The 14,707-nt window shown below is 39.9% G+C and overlaps 2 protein-coding genes across 2 annotated transcripts; both read left to right on the top strand.

Moving 5' to 3' along the window:
- Positions 1-932: 932 nt before the first annotated feature.
- On the top strand, positions 933-2,891 carry LOC119546148. Its single transcript, XM_037852257.1, has 3 exons — positions 933-964; positions 1,044-1,344; positions 2,787-2,891. Exons 1-3 carry the CDS (start codon positions 942-944, stop codon positions 2,889-2,891), a joined length of 429 nt encoding a protein of 142 aa, XP_037708185.1. The 5' UTR covers positions 933-941.
- An 8,057-nt stretch (positions 2,892-10,948) lies between these two features.
- Positions 10,949-11,696, top strand: LOC119548587. The gene is made up of 2 exons (XM_037855920.1): positions 10,949-11,003; positions 11,059-11,696. The coding sequence occupies exons 1-2, from the start codon at positions 10,953-10,955 to the stop codon at positions 11,545-11,547; spliced, it is 540 nt and encodes a 179-aa protein (XP_037711848.1). The 5' UTR covers positions 10,949-10,952; the 3' UTR covers positions 11,548-11,696.
- The last annotated feature ends 3,011 nt before the right edge of the window (positions 11,697-14,707 follow it).

Genomic DNA, 14,707 nt, shown 5'->3' with positions numbered 1-14,707 from the left:
GCCCTAAATTGGGTTCGGCCCATAATTATGGTTCGGTTATGATTAAAGTTCAGTTATTGGTGGCGTGTCTATGTACAAATCAAAGTTCGAAAATCACTGAAACATAATTGCTCCAGGGCGGAGATCGGGTATCTGGATGGTTTACTTCTTGTTCAAAATTTTGATTATTCTTGACATTTCCATCTTTGGATTTTACTGCAATCAATCAAAATTCATTTGTGGATTAATAGGCTAATATCTTAAAATCAAACAATGAATGCTTGCCTGTATCTGTGCATGCAATATAAACGAAACTGAATCTAATTTATTTAAAACAAATTGAACACCATCAAACAAATTTTGAGGATTTGTCAAATTTTCAATTTCTCAAGCGAAAATGTTTGGACAGGCTAAATGACAACGCTTGTCAAAATGGACAACACAAACTAATCATTTTCATTCGAGCGGCAGATCGGCGAAGAGAACGCGTGCCAAACGTCCGTCCCTCCCCTCGAAGACCCCTTCCACCGTAGAACCAGCCATGACGACGATGACGGCTCGTCGACGATGGAGATGCCGATGACTGGGCATTTGAAGACTGATCCGCTGGCTTGGGACTTCTCCACCTCTCTAAGACGTGTTTTCCAGGGGTGTCACACTCATTAACATTACCTCTTATCATAGCTATTCTGGGATAACTCTAAGTCTAATTGTCCTAGGCTGTAAATATACTTTTATATTATAATACGGACAAATAGAATATGATCTACTGATCTAGTTTACATGGTACTTTTAATGGCGCCCTTTTAATTTACTTAATATAATGGCAGTCTGCAAATGGTGAGATCAATATCGGTAATCAACCTGAGTGTGAGTGTATCTGTGCTGCTAGTCTATATAACCAGGTCGTTAACAGCACGATTACTTAGTGTGGTTTCTAGAGGCAGCCGATTGAAAGCAACATGGGATATCTAATTTCGGCAGCGTAAGTACATTTTAAAGTAAAAATACAAATTAGATCGAATATTTATTGGGATACATATACAATTTCTAACTTTATAAAGATGTTTACTGGTGCTCCTAATAATCCCTTTTCGCATGGGGAACACAGAAGAAGATTTCGAAGAGGATATGCAGATACTAAAGAGCATTTGCAATGGATCACCGGACGGAATCACTAGAGTTGAACATCTTGTGGGATTGATTGATGAATACAGCTGTAATGCTTCCGACTTTTTCGCCGAAGAAAAGGACAAAATCAACAGGACCAACGAATTCTATATCACACCTGAACTTAAGAGAAATATGGGGAAATCGTTACTTAATTTCATAGTAAAGAAGATTGTATCTAGAATTTTTGAAGAGGTGCGTAAAGCATTATTTGGTTGGTTTGATGAATTAGTTTACGAATAACAGTCATATGTACATTATACAAATTTGTGATAAATAATAAAAACATGGTGTAGTATTTTGGAACTTAATTTTGAGCCATAGTATTTTGCTTTCTTTCATTTCATTAAAGGAACGCAATTGACAATTTTGGGAAAAGAATCATGGAACTAATAACTAACTAACTAAAGTTGTGATCAAAATAAAGAGAAGACATTTTCAAAACCATACTTAATACGCATAGCGATGTAAAAAAATAACTAAACTGACTTCAAACTTTAATATAAATATCCAAGTGTTTCGAAAAGAGTTTTTCCAATACCACTGTTTTTAAAATTTGTATGAGTGTGGTTACATGATCCAAAGCTTGGAGAGCCTGTGGGTTTCTCTTTCACTGGCGGTTTTGAGGCACGAGCCCCGACGGTTTTATCGCAATGGTCATCGGACATACATAACTCCGTGCCATAGTTCGGCAACGTATCCGAACGAAGTGTCTGCACTTACGGTTTTATCGCCGTGTGGCCTTTCACCCGGCGACCCAGCGACGGGCCCGGAATGAGCTGCAAACACTTTTACGACACTGACAACGGCAACAAACAAGTGGGCAAACAAGAGACAACCGCTCAAGACAATTGTGTCCGGGCCGGGCCATAGTTAAATCGAAAGCAATAAAATTCTCTAATTGTTTTTTCGCCAAAGCAAACAATTGAGATTGGGCCCGGGGTCGAGGCTAATTGATTCACACTTTCTTTTTGGCTGTAAAACACGATGTATCGAGTGGCGATGACGATGAAGTGCTCCCCTGCTTTATGGTTCTCGCTCCGTCTCGATGGCTGTAGATGAACAGTGATTAAATCTTTACTGCCAAGGCTGGCAGTGACATCTAATTGGTTTTACCAGTCTCCAGTCTTCGAGTCCCAGGCTCTGAGGTCAGAATTGGCAGAATTGGGCCAATTCAGTGTCGTCGAAGGCAAATCAAAAACAAACTGGCCAACAAGTACTCAACTATGACGGGTTGTGACGAGCACTTTGTTAGGCCCAAAAAATAGAAAAAATGGTGGGTATTGAAAGTGTTTCGACAGAATGATACTCATGTTTATAACGCCTTAATAATAGCAATACATTCCACCAAAAATGTTCGTATTTATATTGTTGATCTGATCTTAGTATTTGAATTTTTCAATCTAAGTAAAGTAAGTAAATTTTCAATTTAACTTTGAAATACTGGTGTTTTTTAAAAATTGATAACATTTACCTTCAAATTAATGTTAAGCAATGAAATGAATCGTTTTCTATAATTTATTCAGTGGAACTGCCATATAAACCAGATAAAGAACGGATCGGCAATATTTTCACTCAGAACTTTTACAAGTTACTTGAGAACCCTATACCCTCGACTCATTATATGAAACTTATAGCATTACAAAGGGATCGGTTGCAAAGAAAATGTTTTCTTTGAGGTTTTCCACGACCTCGCCGATGACGAAGATGATGATGAGGCACATACGAGCGCCAGACTTTAAGGGGTCGACCTCAAGGGGGCACGGGGCTTGCCGTCGAGTTAGACGAGTAGATAATGATGTTGTGATGTCAAAACATCAGCCGCTGATGGGTCGACTGTCAGGTGACGGATGACGCGTGAGGATCCCAGAGCCACTTGTTGTATCGCATTGTTTCGGTTTTGGGTTCCCGACCCATTATTCAAATGCCGATCCATCTCCCGGGCTCAATCTCAGCCACTTGACACGCACGAACCGCTGCAGTGGCGCCAAAGGATTAGCTGCATTTAATAAGCACTAATGACGAGCCGGCTTCTGGGGCAGATTGATCTTTTCATTGCGTCCACTTTGGGACTTTGAGTGGCAGCAAACAGTGGGCGCTAAAGGTTACGGTGGGTATTATGGCAGCTGTTGACTTTTGACACCCACATTTCCACCGCACCCAAATGTCCCGAGGGTTTTAGGTGCAATGTGTGCACTTTGCAGCTCTTTTAAAGGGGAATGATGCGATGTGCGTGCAAACAATAGGACAGTTAACCCACGGCAATATCCCCCGAGTCATTGTAAAAAACGTGGATTCCAAAGATAAACTAAAAATATTGCTGTGGAACCTCCACGGAAATTTGTAATCCTGTCTTCATTTAATATGTAATAAACAAAAAACTTAAATTTTCCCAAATATATAATTTTTTAGGGAAGTCATGACTATTCAAAAATGGTTGAAAATATAGCAAACGTTTTAGTTTTAGCCGTTGTTTTATTACCATTTTATTAGCCAAAATAATGAAAAAAAAAGTTCCTAAGATATGGTATTTCTTAAATATGACTTTAGCCCTGACATTAACCATTTTTTAATCCCAATTTAGATATTAGAAAATGTATTTATATCTTAAATTGTTAAATATTTAAATTTTTAATGAAAGAATTTTAATTATAAATAATAATCGTTTACCATATGGTAAAGTCAATTCATACATGGGATGATCTAGCAGAAGATCTATCTGAGATGATCCTATTAATTGCAGATCTCATTAATCAAAATGAGCCGTAGTTGGTCGGCTCACTTCCCTTTTGGCCAGCAAATTGATATTCTCCTTCGGCGCTCTTCCCCGTATTTGAATGTCGTTGGGCGTAGACGTCGCTTATACACCCATTACTCAAGTCCCGTCGTGGACAGAGCGTCGACAAATCCATCAGCAGACCCAGAAAAAACTGAACCGAACCAAACTTGGCCAGATGCGAGGGCGGCCCTGGGGCAGGTTAAATAATAAACGAATTACGGAATGTAAAATAATTCATTTAAAATGTAGTTTTTTCGTGGACTCTGGGCTGTAAATGCAGCAGTTTTCCACTGAATTTAATTAGCGGCCTCGACAAATTAACGGAGGTGGATGCGGTCGCTTGGACGCTTCGCTGGGTTTTCTTCAACTTCAGGTTCCTCTTTTCTTCACCCAAAGTACACTGGAAGAACCAGTTTACTCTATCTAATTTAGTTTAACTTTATATCTACGAAAATGAATTACATTTTTATTCCGAGATTTTAATGCATTTATTTTGTAAATGTACACTCAGGGAAAAATACCGTGCTAAAAACAAGTACAAACAGCCTTGATTTCAGAAAAATTGCATGCTTTACATTTAAGAACGTTCGTGCTCACAAAATTCTCATATTGAGCACATTATGGAGTTTTTATGTCTGCCAACTCTAAAAATTCCCAACTGTTTATTCTGAAAGTACTCAGTATATAAGGCGCATAAATTAGGCAGTGTTAATGCCCGTGAGCGGCAAGTCGTAAGTAAACTTAAAATATTAATATTATTTACATATATCTCGTTTATTTCGTTTCAGTTTCCAATTCTTATTTCTCTTACTAGCATAACATAAAAACTCATTTTAGTGTTATAATATTTATATATTGATTTAAGAATTATTCGTCCTTAAATCATGCCTGCAAATTTCTTACTTTATTATTAAATCGTTCTTGTTTTTAGTCCAAATATGACTTGATTTAAGAATTATTCATACTTGATTGAAGACCGAAAGGTTCTTAAATCTAGTATTTTCGGTCTTGAAAATTCGGGCTCAAATGTAGTATTTTGTTCTCGCGTTCTGTATTTTCCATGCTTGGCGAAGTTTTGACACCGAAAATACTAGGTTCAAGCACGAAATACTTGATTTTTTTTCTGAGTGTACCTTTAGATTTGTAAAGAAGTTGAATTGTATTTTAAACATTTTTAGCAGTGGATGAAAGTTGTTTCCCGGACTTTCGTTACTGATCGTTGAACAAACTCCCCCACGCACCCTCTTGTAGTCATCCCCTGTGGGTTATCGCTGCTCTAACATCAGCCGGAGTGACCCAAGTGAATTATTTAAATTAATAAAATATGCTAAAATGTGTTACAAGTGTGCGGGAAATATGTCCGTCTGCATATGCTTAGATCTAGTGTAATAGATCATATAATTAGAAGAATTATGGTGGAAACCCCGACCCAACAACAATTGCACCCTGCTCGACGGGCGAAGAAACAATGGCAAATAATTTTCCAAGGTGCGTAACTCCGTTTCCCCCATCCGGTCAGCCACTTTTCGGGTCTAAAAGCCAAAGAGAGCGACCAGCGAACGGTGGCCAATGGTAGTAAGATGATTTAGGGCCAATTGAGGCGCGAGTTTTTCTTTTATATTTATTTTTTGGGAAAGTGCGTTCCAGTTTTGAATCTAGCTTGCAGGTAAAACGATTTGCATATTTTTGAAATCATTTTGATTAACTGGGCCGAAAATTTCGAAAGTAAGTATCAACTGTAATAAATATACAAAACGAAATTAGGTATTTCGGTGGGGAGGCTTTGCTGTATTAAACCAGTGTGAAAACATATTTTTGCTGTCTTACAAATCTCTTTTACGCAGATGATTTTTCCCAGGCTAAACGGAATTTTTAAGCTCTGTTGTTGCAAAGAACAAGTGTACGGGAATATTTAGAAAAAAGTTTACAATAAAGTGAAAAATTAGCAGACTCTTTGAGCTTGTCTTACTGTTCTAGAAACAGCACTAACAATATTAATAATACCTACATTTACACTTCCCTTTACTTAAGCTTAATTTATCCCTTTTATGATAAGCCAAGGTTTTAGACTACAAACTGAATTTAATTTCATTTAAGTAAGATTCGTTAAATGACTTTCAATTTTACGGATAACTCAAAAAATATGTAAAGAAAGGAAGGTAATTGTTTAATTAAAATGCTGTGGAATAAATGTTTTCTGTGATTCATTTAGCTTTTCATAAAAGAGCAAGCCTCTAATTGAATCGTATTAAACATATTAATTTTCTAGCTCTAAATATCCTCTTTCATACGGTGTAATTGTGCATTCCTCTAGGCAGTTGCAGGATGAAAGTCCTTGAATATTTGCTTGTCTTAATTATTGCACTACACACTCGCACTTAAGTGCATTCCATGGCATCAGAAACTGATTTCCTGACTCCCCGACAATGCCATCCAATCCCATCCCATCCCAAAGCCCCTGGCTGTGCCAGTGAAATATAATGTTTCACTCGGCATATTTGCAGTGCATATTTGACGGGGACATATGTGTTTGCGGGTCAGGAGATGAGATGGGACAGGAGGATGCGACAGGACCTCTTCTGCGCAGCGCCGCACACTCGAGTGTGTGCAAACAAAGCAAACTGGGAAAGTGCCACTAATTACAATTCCCACACGCAGCACCGCCCACTCGCCGCCCACTCATTTTCCCTGCAGGCAGTGGCTATCCACCGCATTTGCATCCTTGCATCCTTGCATCTGCTGCAAGTGTTTGCCTCGGTGACCGGCCTCCGTGGATGTGGATGTGGATGTGGATGTGGCTGTAGATGATGATGATGCCCGCCGGCTGTCTGTCTGAGCCTTGGACGAGGTCCTTGCGCGTCCTTGCCGAGGGCGAAATATTTGCTTTGGTCTCCTGGTTTCTAGTTTCCAGTTACAGATCCTGCCTCCGATATCGAATTTCTGCGGTTAGCCTAGCAGAGAAGAGCACCTTAGTCTCCGCAACTGACCTTTGCCTGTCCATCGCCCATCGTCGCCAAGGAAATCGATTGAAAGCAAACCTATGACACGGAATATCCCTCGACCGTGACCACGGTCGGTGACTCGCTCGATGATTTCATTTGCGGTCTATCTACCTGTAGTCCTGTCCCCATATTGAAATTTCAACAAAAACTATTTGCCGACAACAAAACGAGCACGAAGAGGAAAAGCCAGCGACGGCACACAACTGTCCCATTCACACGCACCCGGTGAAAATCGAACAAGTGAGTCGGGGGACGAGGGCATTTTCCACCTGCGCCGGTGGTCAACGTCAACGTCATCACCGCAAAGTCGCGCGGACAGGTGGAAAGCGTCACCGACTCCTGGGGCGACTTCTTGGCCAATGTTCCGTCTATCGTCGGCTCTAATTCCATTCGATGGCACCAACGACCAGCGAAGCGTCCAATTTGAGGCCGTTTTGCCTGGCAGCCCAATTAGTCTGCACTCGCATCTTGTCCTCCGGCATTCTGGCCAATTAATTTTCCGCCTCCTGTCCTTCCGAAAGTGTTAATAAGAAGGCGGGCCGGGCTTTAAACTGGGAACCCACCCGAAAATTGCAACAAACCGTAGTCGAATCAGAATATTAAGACATACATTTTTTTAGAACGGCATGTTGAAACTATTTAATTAACATGACGCTTATTTTTCCCACATTTAAAAAATACTTTTCGTGCAAAACAAATTACGTCCATTTTATTATTTCTTATATCTTATATATAAATTGATATGCCATTTATCATTACTTCTGCTGGCTTAATTACTATTAAATTCACACCAGTGAACTCTTATCCACAGGTGACACATTTCAGCATATAATTTGTGAAATAAAATCCTGAAACCCATTTAAAATCATAGCAGTTTCCATAATTTAACTGTCGTTTTTGCACATTATTAGTATTCTTTTAAATATATAACTCTGGTATGGCTGCTGCTTTATTGTTTTTCTGAATAGTTATTTCTATTGATATCAGGAATATTTACTTGGTACTAAACCAATAATCCGACAACGGGCTTTTCCTTTTTGATTTAACTCCCAGTGGATTTCCGCGGAACGAAAGGGACAGAAATACATTATATGAGGGTGTACGGAGTATTTGCCCGCCGGCGGAAGTCCTTCAAGTTGGCGGGTCGGAATCGATATGCCTTGGAAATGTTGAAAGGCGCCTGGCAAGATTGATGATGCTTTAGAAGGCAGCAATTCACATGAAATTCATGTGGGCACTACATTATTTAGGCATACATACATAACGTACGTATATCTGGAAGCAATTTGCCATGCAACCAAACAATTAAGCTGCGAAATTGGTGCGCTTGCAATTCCCGTTTTCGGCCAGATCGCCAGATCTCCAGATCTCCGACTTCAAGCCAACCTCAATTAATCTCTTTGCCAAAAGCCGACCGGGATTGACCCGAAGCTGGGCTTGAAAGCAGCCACAGCTGCCCAGCGAAACGTCACACTTCAATCAGACAATAAAAATATTGAAATGAGCCAGGGACAGAGTTGGATTTGGATCCAGAGAACCACTGAGAGCCGCGGCGGCGAAGTAAAAACGAATTTCGCAGAATCATTTTTAAGTGAAGTTCATTTTTCGTCGAGCTCTTCTCAGGTAATCCGGCAAATGAATAATTGATCGCGCTATATAATTAACGGATCCACTCAATTGCCAACATTTTAATGCAGCCAGGTCGCGAACAAAGCGAACTCTATCTGAATAGTTATTTATATCCATTTCATGGTCGCCCAAATCTCATGTGCAGTTTTCATTATTTTCAGCCACTGATTCTGACGGAAGCGGTGAAGGCAAAAGTCAGTTCAACGAAGCCATTTCAATTTGCATCACTGCTTGTATACCCTTTTAGGGGTTAAATGAGGGTCTCCATCAGAACTTGGAAATGCTCTTTACTTTTAATTTTTTAGATTTTATACACTATCGAAAAAATGTTTATGTACCTATATTCAATACTCATATTTCTTAATATTATTTTAGGGTATTCAAAGTATTGTTTATTTTTGATTTGATATTAACTAATAGTTTTCCAGCCAGGTAGCTGTTGCTATTTGCCTTTCTTGGAAAGCGATGAATGAAGCCAGCTCTATGGCACATCACAATATGAAACCCCACATCAAGTCCACCAAAAATATAATTGATAATTTATTCAAGCATAAGTTGGAATGTAATTTCTGGGGCTATTATTAAGTTGATTGCTCAACGTCATAGAGCCCAAGGCTGTGAGCAGATACAAAGATACAGATACGAAGGTTTCCCGAGTGGACATACAACTGTGTATGTATCTATGCGATAGACACCTGTACCTGAGGCCATGTGACATTGCTTCTTCGTGGCCCTACTTTAATTGGCCGCCACATAGGGGTTCGGGATTGGTCCACCTTTGTGGCTGTATTAAATTTCTATTTCTCCTATCATGCCATAGAATCAGCTCTTTCGGTGCTGCAGGTTCGATCGTTCTTTGAACTCCGGTCCCTGACATGATTTATAGGACTTTCATATGCTCTCTGGCTCGTTCCACATTCCCTGGCATGATCTCCAATCTAATTGAACAGAATTTAGTCAACCTTAAATTTATTGTTTAATAACTCCGTCGAAGGCATTTGGGACACAAACTGGTTTCGTCGAAGACGCTCGCACCTCGAGCCCGATTAAGTAATGCCCCGATGATTGTTCTGTTCCGTCCGTGTACTGGTTTTTGCGTATTTACGGAAGTGTTTCAGCCCGTGACTGTGGCCCACCTGGCCCCGCCCCAAGCCAATTGCCGATCGGTCATTCGGATGGAACCAGTTCTCGGCTCTCACCTCTTGACTCTCGAATCTCGACTGTCGACTGTCGACCACTTAGCCATCGTCACCTCGTCAACGTCATTAGCCAGCCGAGGCTTTTGTGTCGCTGGCCCACAGTAAGCAGATTCGTTTACTCCACTTCCTCGGCAGACATTTCCTAGATTGGCGAAAATTCCGATTCGCAGCTAAAGGGTTTTTCATTTAGTATTTCTTTATTAAAATCAAACTTTATCAAATTTTCAATCACCTATACGTTTCGCAGTCTAGATAATATTACGAAAATCCAACATGCACAGATATATTAGGTTATGTTATATACATCACGGCAGTATAAAATAAATAGTCCCCGTCCTTACCAATGTCCATCTCTTAAGAACTTGACGTCAAAGATGGAAAACTAAGATCATTCCCAGTATCTGCAACCGAAAACTTTTTTTAAAAGTCGATGGTCTCTGTATGCTAATTTAACTTTAAAGTCCGTTCATGAGAATATTTGATCGGAGTTGTTGTAATACACACAAAAAAAAACTTGTTTTGCATTTATGCTTCAATCTTTGCATTTATGCGCTATACTGAATTTGAATTCAAGTTTTTAACGTTTTCGAGAACCTTTCCTTATTTCGATGATTTAAAGAGTAAGACCAAAATATTTTTTAGAAATTATTACTCCATGCGCGTACTTACAGTGGTGGTTTACCTATCCCTACACAGAGAGAAATGCATTGTTCTTGAATTGAAAACATTCTTTCTTAAAAGCCGTGTAAGTACATTTTGGTATTAATTTTATAATTGTGTGTTACCGCTGATGAAAACTTATTTCGAGATACGCTTAATACTCTCAGTTCCTTATTTTTTTATGATTCACTCCAATCCACTCTAGAGCGAACATATCATCATGAAATCGGACATTTTGTAAATTCGATATTAATTATTACGCTTGTCATGAAATGGTATTAAGTTACTTAATGGGGAATCCAGTTAAAGTTGCATTATTAAATTTAACCGTCACAATAAAACCTTTAAAGCCCTGCTAAATAGAGAACGTTCTGATTTTCGATCCTTAGTAAGATATTAAAAACGGAATGCATGTAACAACATTGTTAATTATAAATTTACACATATTTAATTATAGTCATACCGTAATCATTTCCTATAAATATGAACGTGTTTAAAATAAATTGTTCAGTTACTAAACAAATTCAGAAAAATATGCAGATGATTAAGCTCTACGTCCTTCTGACTTTAATTGCAGAGACCTGCGTGAGAATTATTAACATATTTAAGCGAGTAGTTTTTGATAAAATTAATTTTGCAGATGTCCCTTCCAAAGTCTTACCAAGCTAGATTTGTGTCCTGGAACTCAACGGGCTCAGTAGTGGATTTTCGCGTTCGGTTTTTAGGGAGAGAACGGAGGCTGAATGGATCGCTGGTTATTTCTGAAGATTTGGATAGTAAACGTTTTACTGTGTCAGCCGAGAGCTACTCCGATGTCAGTGGCGGTGGGGATTACAAGTTGATGCCCTTTTCAATGCCTCATCAATCCGTTTGCCAAGCCGCGAAGAACTTCTGGATTTACTTCAGGGCTACTTTAAAGTATGGTGTGAATACGGACATTCCCTTCGAATTAAAACCATGTCCCATACCAAACGGGAATTACTATATGAAGAATGCCTCAATCGAAACGGACGACTGGCCGTACATAATGCCAAGAGGATTTTTTAAGGGAGTTGCCACATTCAAAAAAGATGACATAGTTGTCGGTACCCAAGAAGTTGTAATTTTTATAGAAGACCGCACCCCATAAAATCCAGCATATAAATCAATTGAAAAATGCTAAGTAATTTTTAAAATATTTGGGCCTTAACGATAATAATGAATTTGTATAAACGAGTTCCAACCACCATTCTTAGCCAGTTTAAGAACTTTAAAGCAATTACAGTACGGGCGATAAATGCTAATCAAATCGTCTCATGAGACAAGCTGCCTTAATTTGCGTTCAGCTTCGGGCTTTAACTATATATGGATCATGATCTCATTGGCTGTTACTTGCGCATAGCCAGTGCCCATTCAAATACCAAATCGACGCCCGAACTTGTGGTCCGCAAGTAGCTTCAGTTCGGATTTCGGGTTAGTGTTCGACTTCAGTTGCCAATTTAGTATTTAGTGACAAAACACAGATAAAAGCGATTCAATTTGAATATTGCCAGCCCATCCGCCTTGAGCTCTCGCACACACGAGCTCTCCGCTTCACCACCTTTGGATCCCCGCTTTTGGCCATCCTCGGTGCGCTTAAGCTGATCTAAGCCAAAATAGTAAAACCTATTAAAAATTATTATTGTCCCATCTTCATTAAGCCAGAGCCACAAAGCCACACCGAGCCAATCGAGGCGAAAATACGATTCCATATGCATAAATTTCGTTGGCAGATGCCGAGATAGATATTGAACCCAATGTGGGTACAGTGCGGTTCATTGCGAACAAGTTTTATACGTTACATAAAAAGTATCATTAGTTCTCATGTGGCTAAAAGTACACAAACATTAAAATGTATTTTAACAATATTTTTACATATTTTTAATATAACCCAGAATATTTATATACTTTCGCAACGAACTGTTCTTAATTATATGTATGTACGAATTTATAGGCAAGTTTCTGTTTAAAATTCGTACTTTCATGATATTTATTGCTGAAACCCCGCTAAAGCCGAAAAGCAACTACTAGACAATACAAACGGCTTCTTATTTACATAGAAATCTTTTTCGAATAAAGAAATATAAATAAAATGCGTATTGAATGGGCTAATCAGAGTGTAGTTCTGCTTACCTGATGGTCGCTGGTTAGTGGCTCGATTGTAACCTGCCTAGAAGATTCTCATCTTTTTGGCGGACTGACGTAATTCTCACTAGGAGATTGGGTCCAACGCGAAACTTTCACACAAGACGACGGCGATTAATACACAATTTTGTATTCAACTAGGAGATATTCACTTGAACACTTTCTGTGGTGGAAAGGCAAAAACTTTAGGTGGAGTCCAAGCAAATGGGCTGGTATTGAATATAATATTACTCAGATACCATAAGAAAGCTTTACAATTTGAAAAGTGAATATATTTAGTTATTTTTAAAAACTACATTATGATTAGGGGTAAACTCTTAAATTATATTTTCAACCTAATCCAAAAACTGAGACTTCTAAATTGTTCTTAGGGAACTTTTCCTATGAGTTGCAAAACAAAACTATTTAGTGGCTTTATTCAGTTCGCTCCTTGCATTTAAAGTTTCTGTTTTCTGTATTATTATAAATAAATCGGGTAGTTGTGGGATGGCAACGTGAGGTCGGAATAAATTTAGTTAAACCGGAATATCATGACGAAAATCCACCTGATCAACAATTCTGAGTAATTTGCAAATGTCCAAACGTGGCCCAAAGAACTCAAGGGGCATACCGCCAAAAGAGTCCGCCGACATGGCTTTTAGCATAATGCCGCGTATCCACCGCTAAGATGACGGGCAACAGCCTCTTAAGACCTGGGCGGGAAAATGGGAAATGGAAAGGGGCGTGGCGGGGCGGGGGTCGTGTAAACACTACAAAGCTGCGTGGAAACTATCTGAGCGCCGCTGCCAAGTTGTCACTCGTCGCTGGGAAATGCAACTAAAAGCGACACTAACCCAATTTCTGTAGGGCCTAATAAAATTATAAACTTTTCACCAGCCAAGCCGACGACGTCGCCGTCTCGCGAGCAACAAAACAAACACACACCGGGGATGGGGGGCGTGGTAATTGCTTTGCACCAGCTCCTAACATCAAGGAGGCGGTGGGTGGTTCAGGGGGTGGTTTATAGGGTGGTTCAGGGGGTGGTTTGGGCCACCTCTCGAAGCTGGCAGGGCAAACATCAGCGCGCGGTCACGACAACGACGACGGGAGATGGTAGCCAGAATTTTGTAGATACGGGAAAAAGCACTTGGCCTCCTGGGCGGGAAAGGGGCGGAACAAATAGGAGCAGCTGGGGGCGTGGCAACGGGAGCTGCGGCCGAGGAGCAGCTCGGTTGAAACAATGGGCATAAATGCATGGCTTTGCCACCTCTTCAAAACGGGGTTAATAAAGTTGCGCATGGCAAAGTCTGAACAGGTCGGAGTCAACACTCAAAGAAAGCAATCCATCACCTAGAATTCTGTTTTGAAAAACGTCACGAATTTTCAGCTTTCACGAATTTTCACTTCCAACAAAAAATCTCGGCTTTAAACTTTAAGGCTTGTATGCTTGCCTATTAAACTTACTTAAAGAGTCCTCGGTTAACTTAACATTGCGTTTGTATTATTACCAAAAGAAATCGTATTTCACGAATACGAATAAATATATTTTCTAAAAACTCTTCAAACATTTTAATTTTAAATACATTTTCCACATTCCAATGTTGTTCTCAAATCAATTTTCTTCAAATCTAATTATTGGCTTAATTTGTTTCAATAGCACCAAAAAAATTATGACAGTATATTTTAATAATTGGAAAAATCAAATTTAAGAAATAGGAATAGTTAGTTCAAACTAATTCAGCTTTTCTCAGTGCAGGGGCAGTCACCGCAGGAGCCTCAGCTGCAGCTTGCATGCAATTTGTGTGGTAAACAGAGTCCCGTGGTCGCAGTTGGAGGAGCCGTATATGGGGACCCGTGGTCTCGAGTCCGGGCGGGGTGCCCATTCGAGTGCCTGCTCAGAGCACTGCCCTGCAGGTGGAGCAGTTGGGCAGGTGAGATGGTGCCTCTGAAGGTGTCGCTGCTTCTCACCTCCTTTTCCTGCTTTCCTGCCGTTTACTCTGCCCTGATTTCTCTATATTTCTGCTGGGTCCTACTTATGCGTGTGTATTGGTAATCCCTGGCGCTGGGCCCATTCCTGACCAAAACTTTTCATTTCGAAATCAAATCCATATCCAAATCCCTCCATTATTTGGCATGAAGCTGCGTAA

The sequence above is a fragment of the Drosophila subpulchrella genome, chromosome 2L (assembly GCF_014743375.2).
Source record: "Drosophila subpulchrella strain 33 F10 #4 breed RU33 chromosome 2L, RU_Dsub_v1.1 Primary Assembly, whole genome shotgun sequence".
Lineage (NCBI taxonomy): Eukaryota > Metazoa > Arthropoda > Insecta > Diptera > Drosophilidae > Drosophila > Drosophila subpulchrella.
This window is presented reverse-complemented; position numbering and strand designations above follow the sequence as displayed.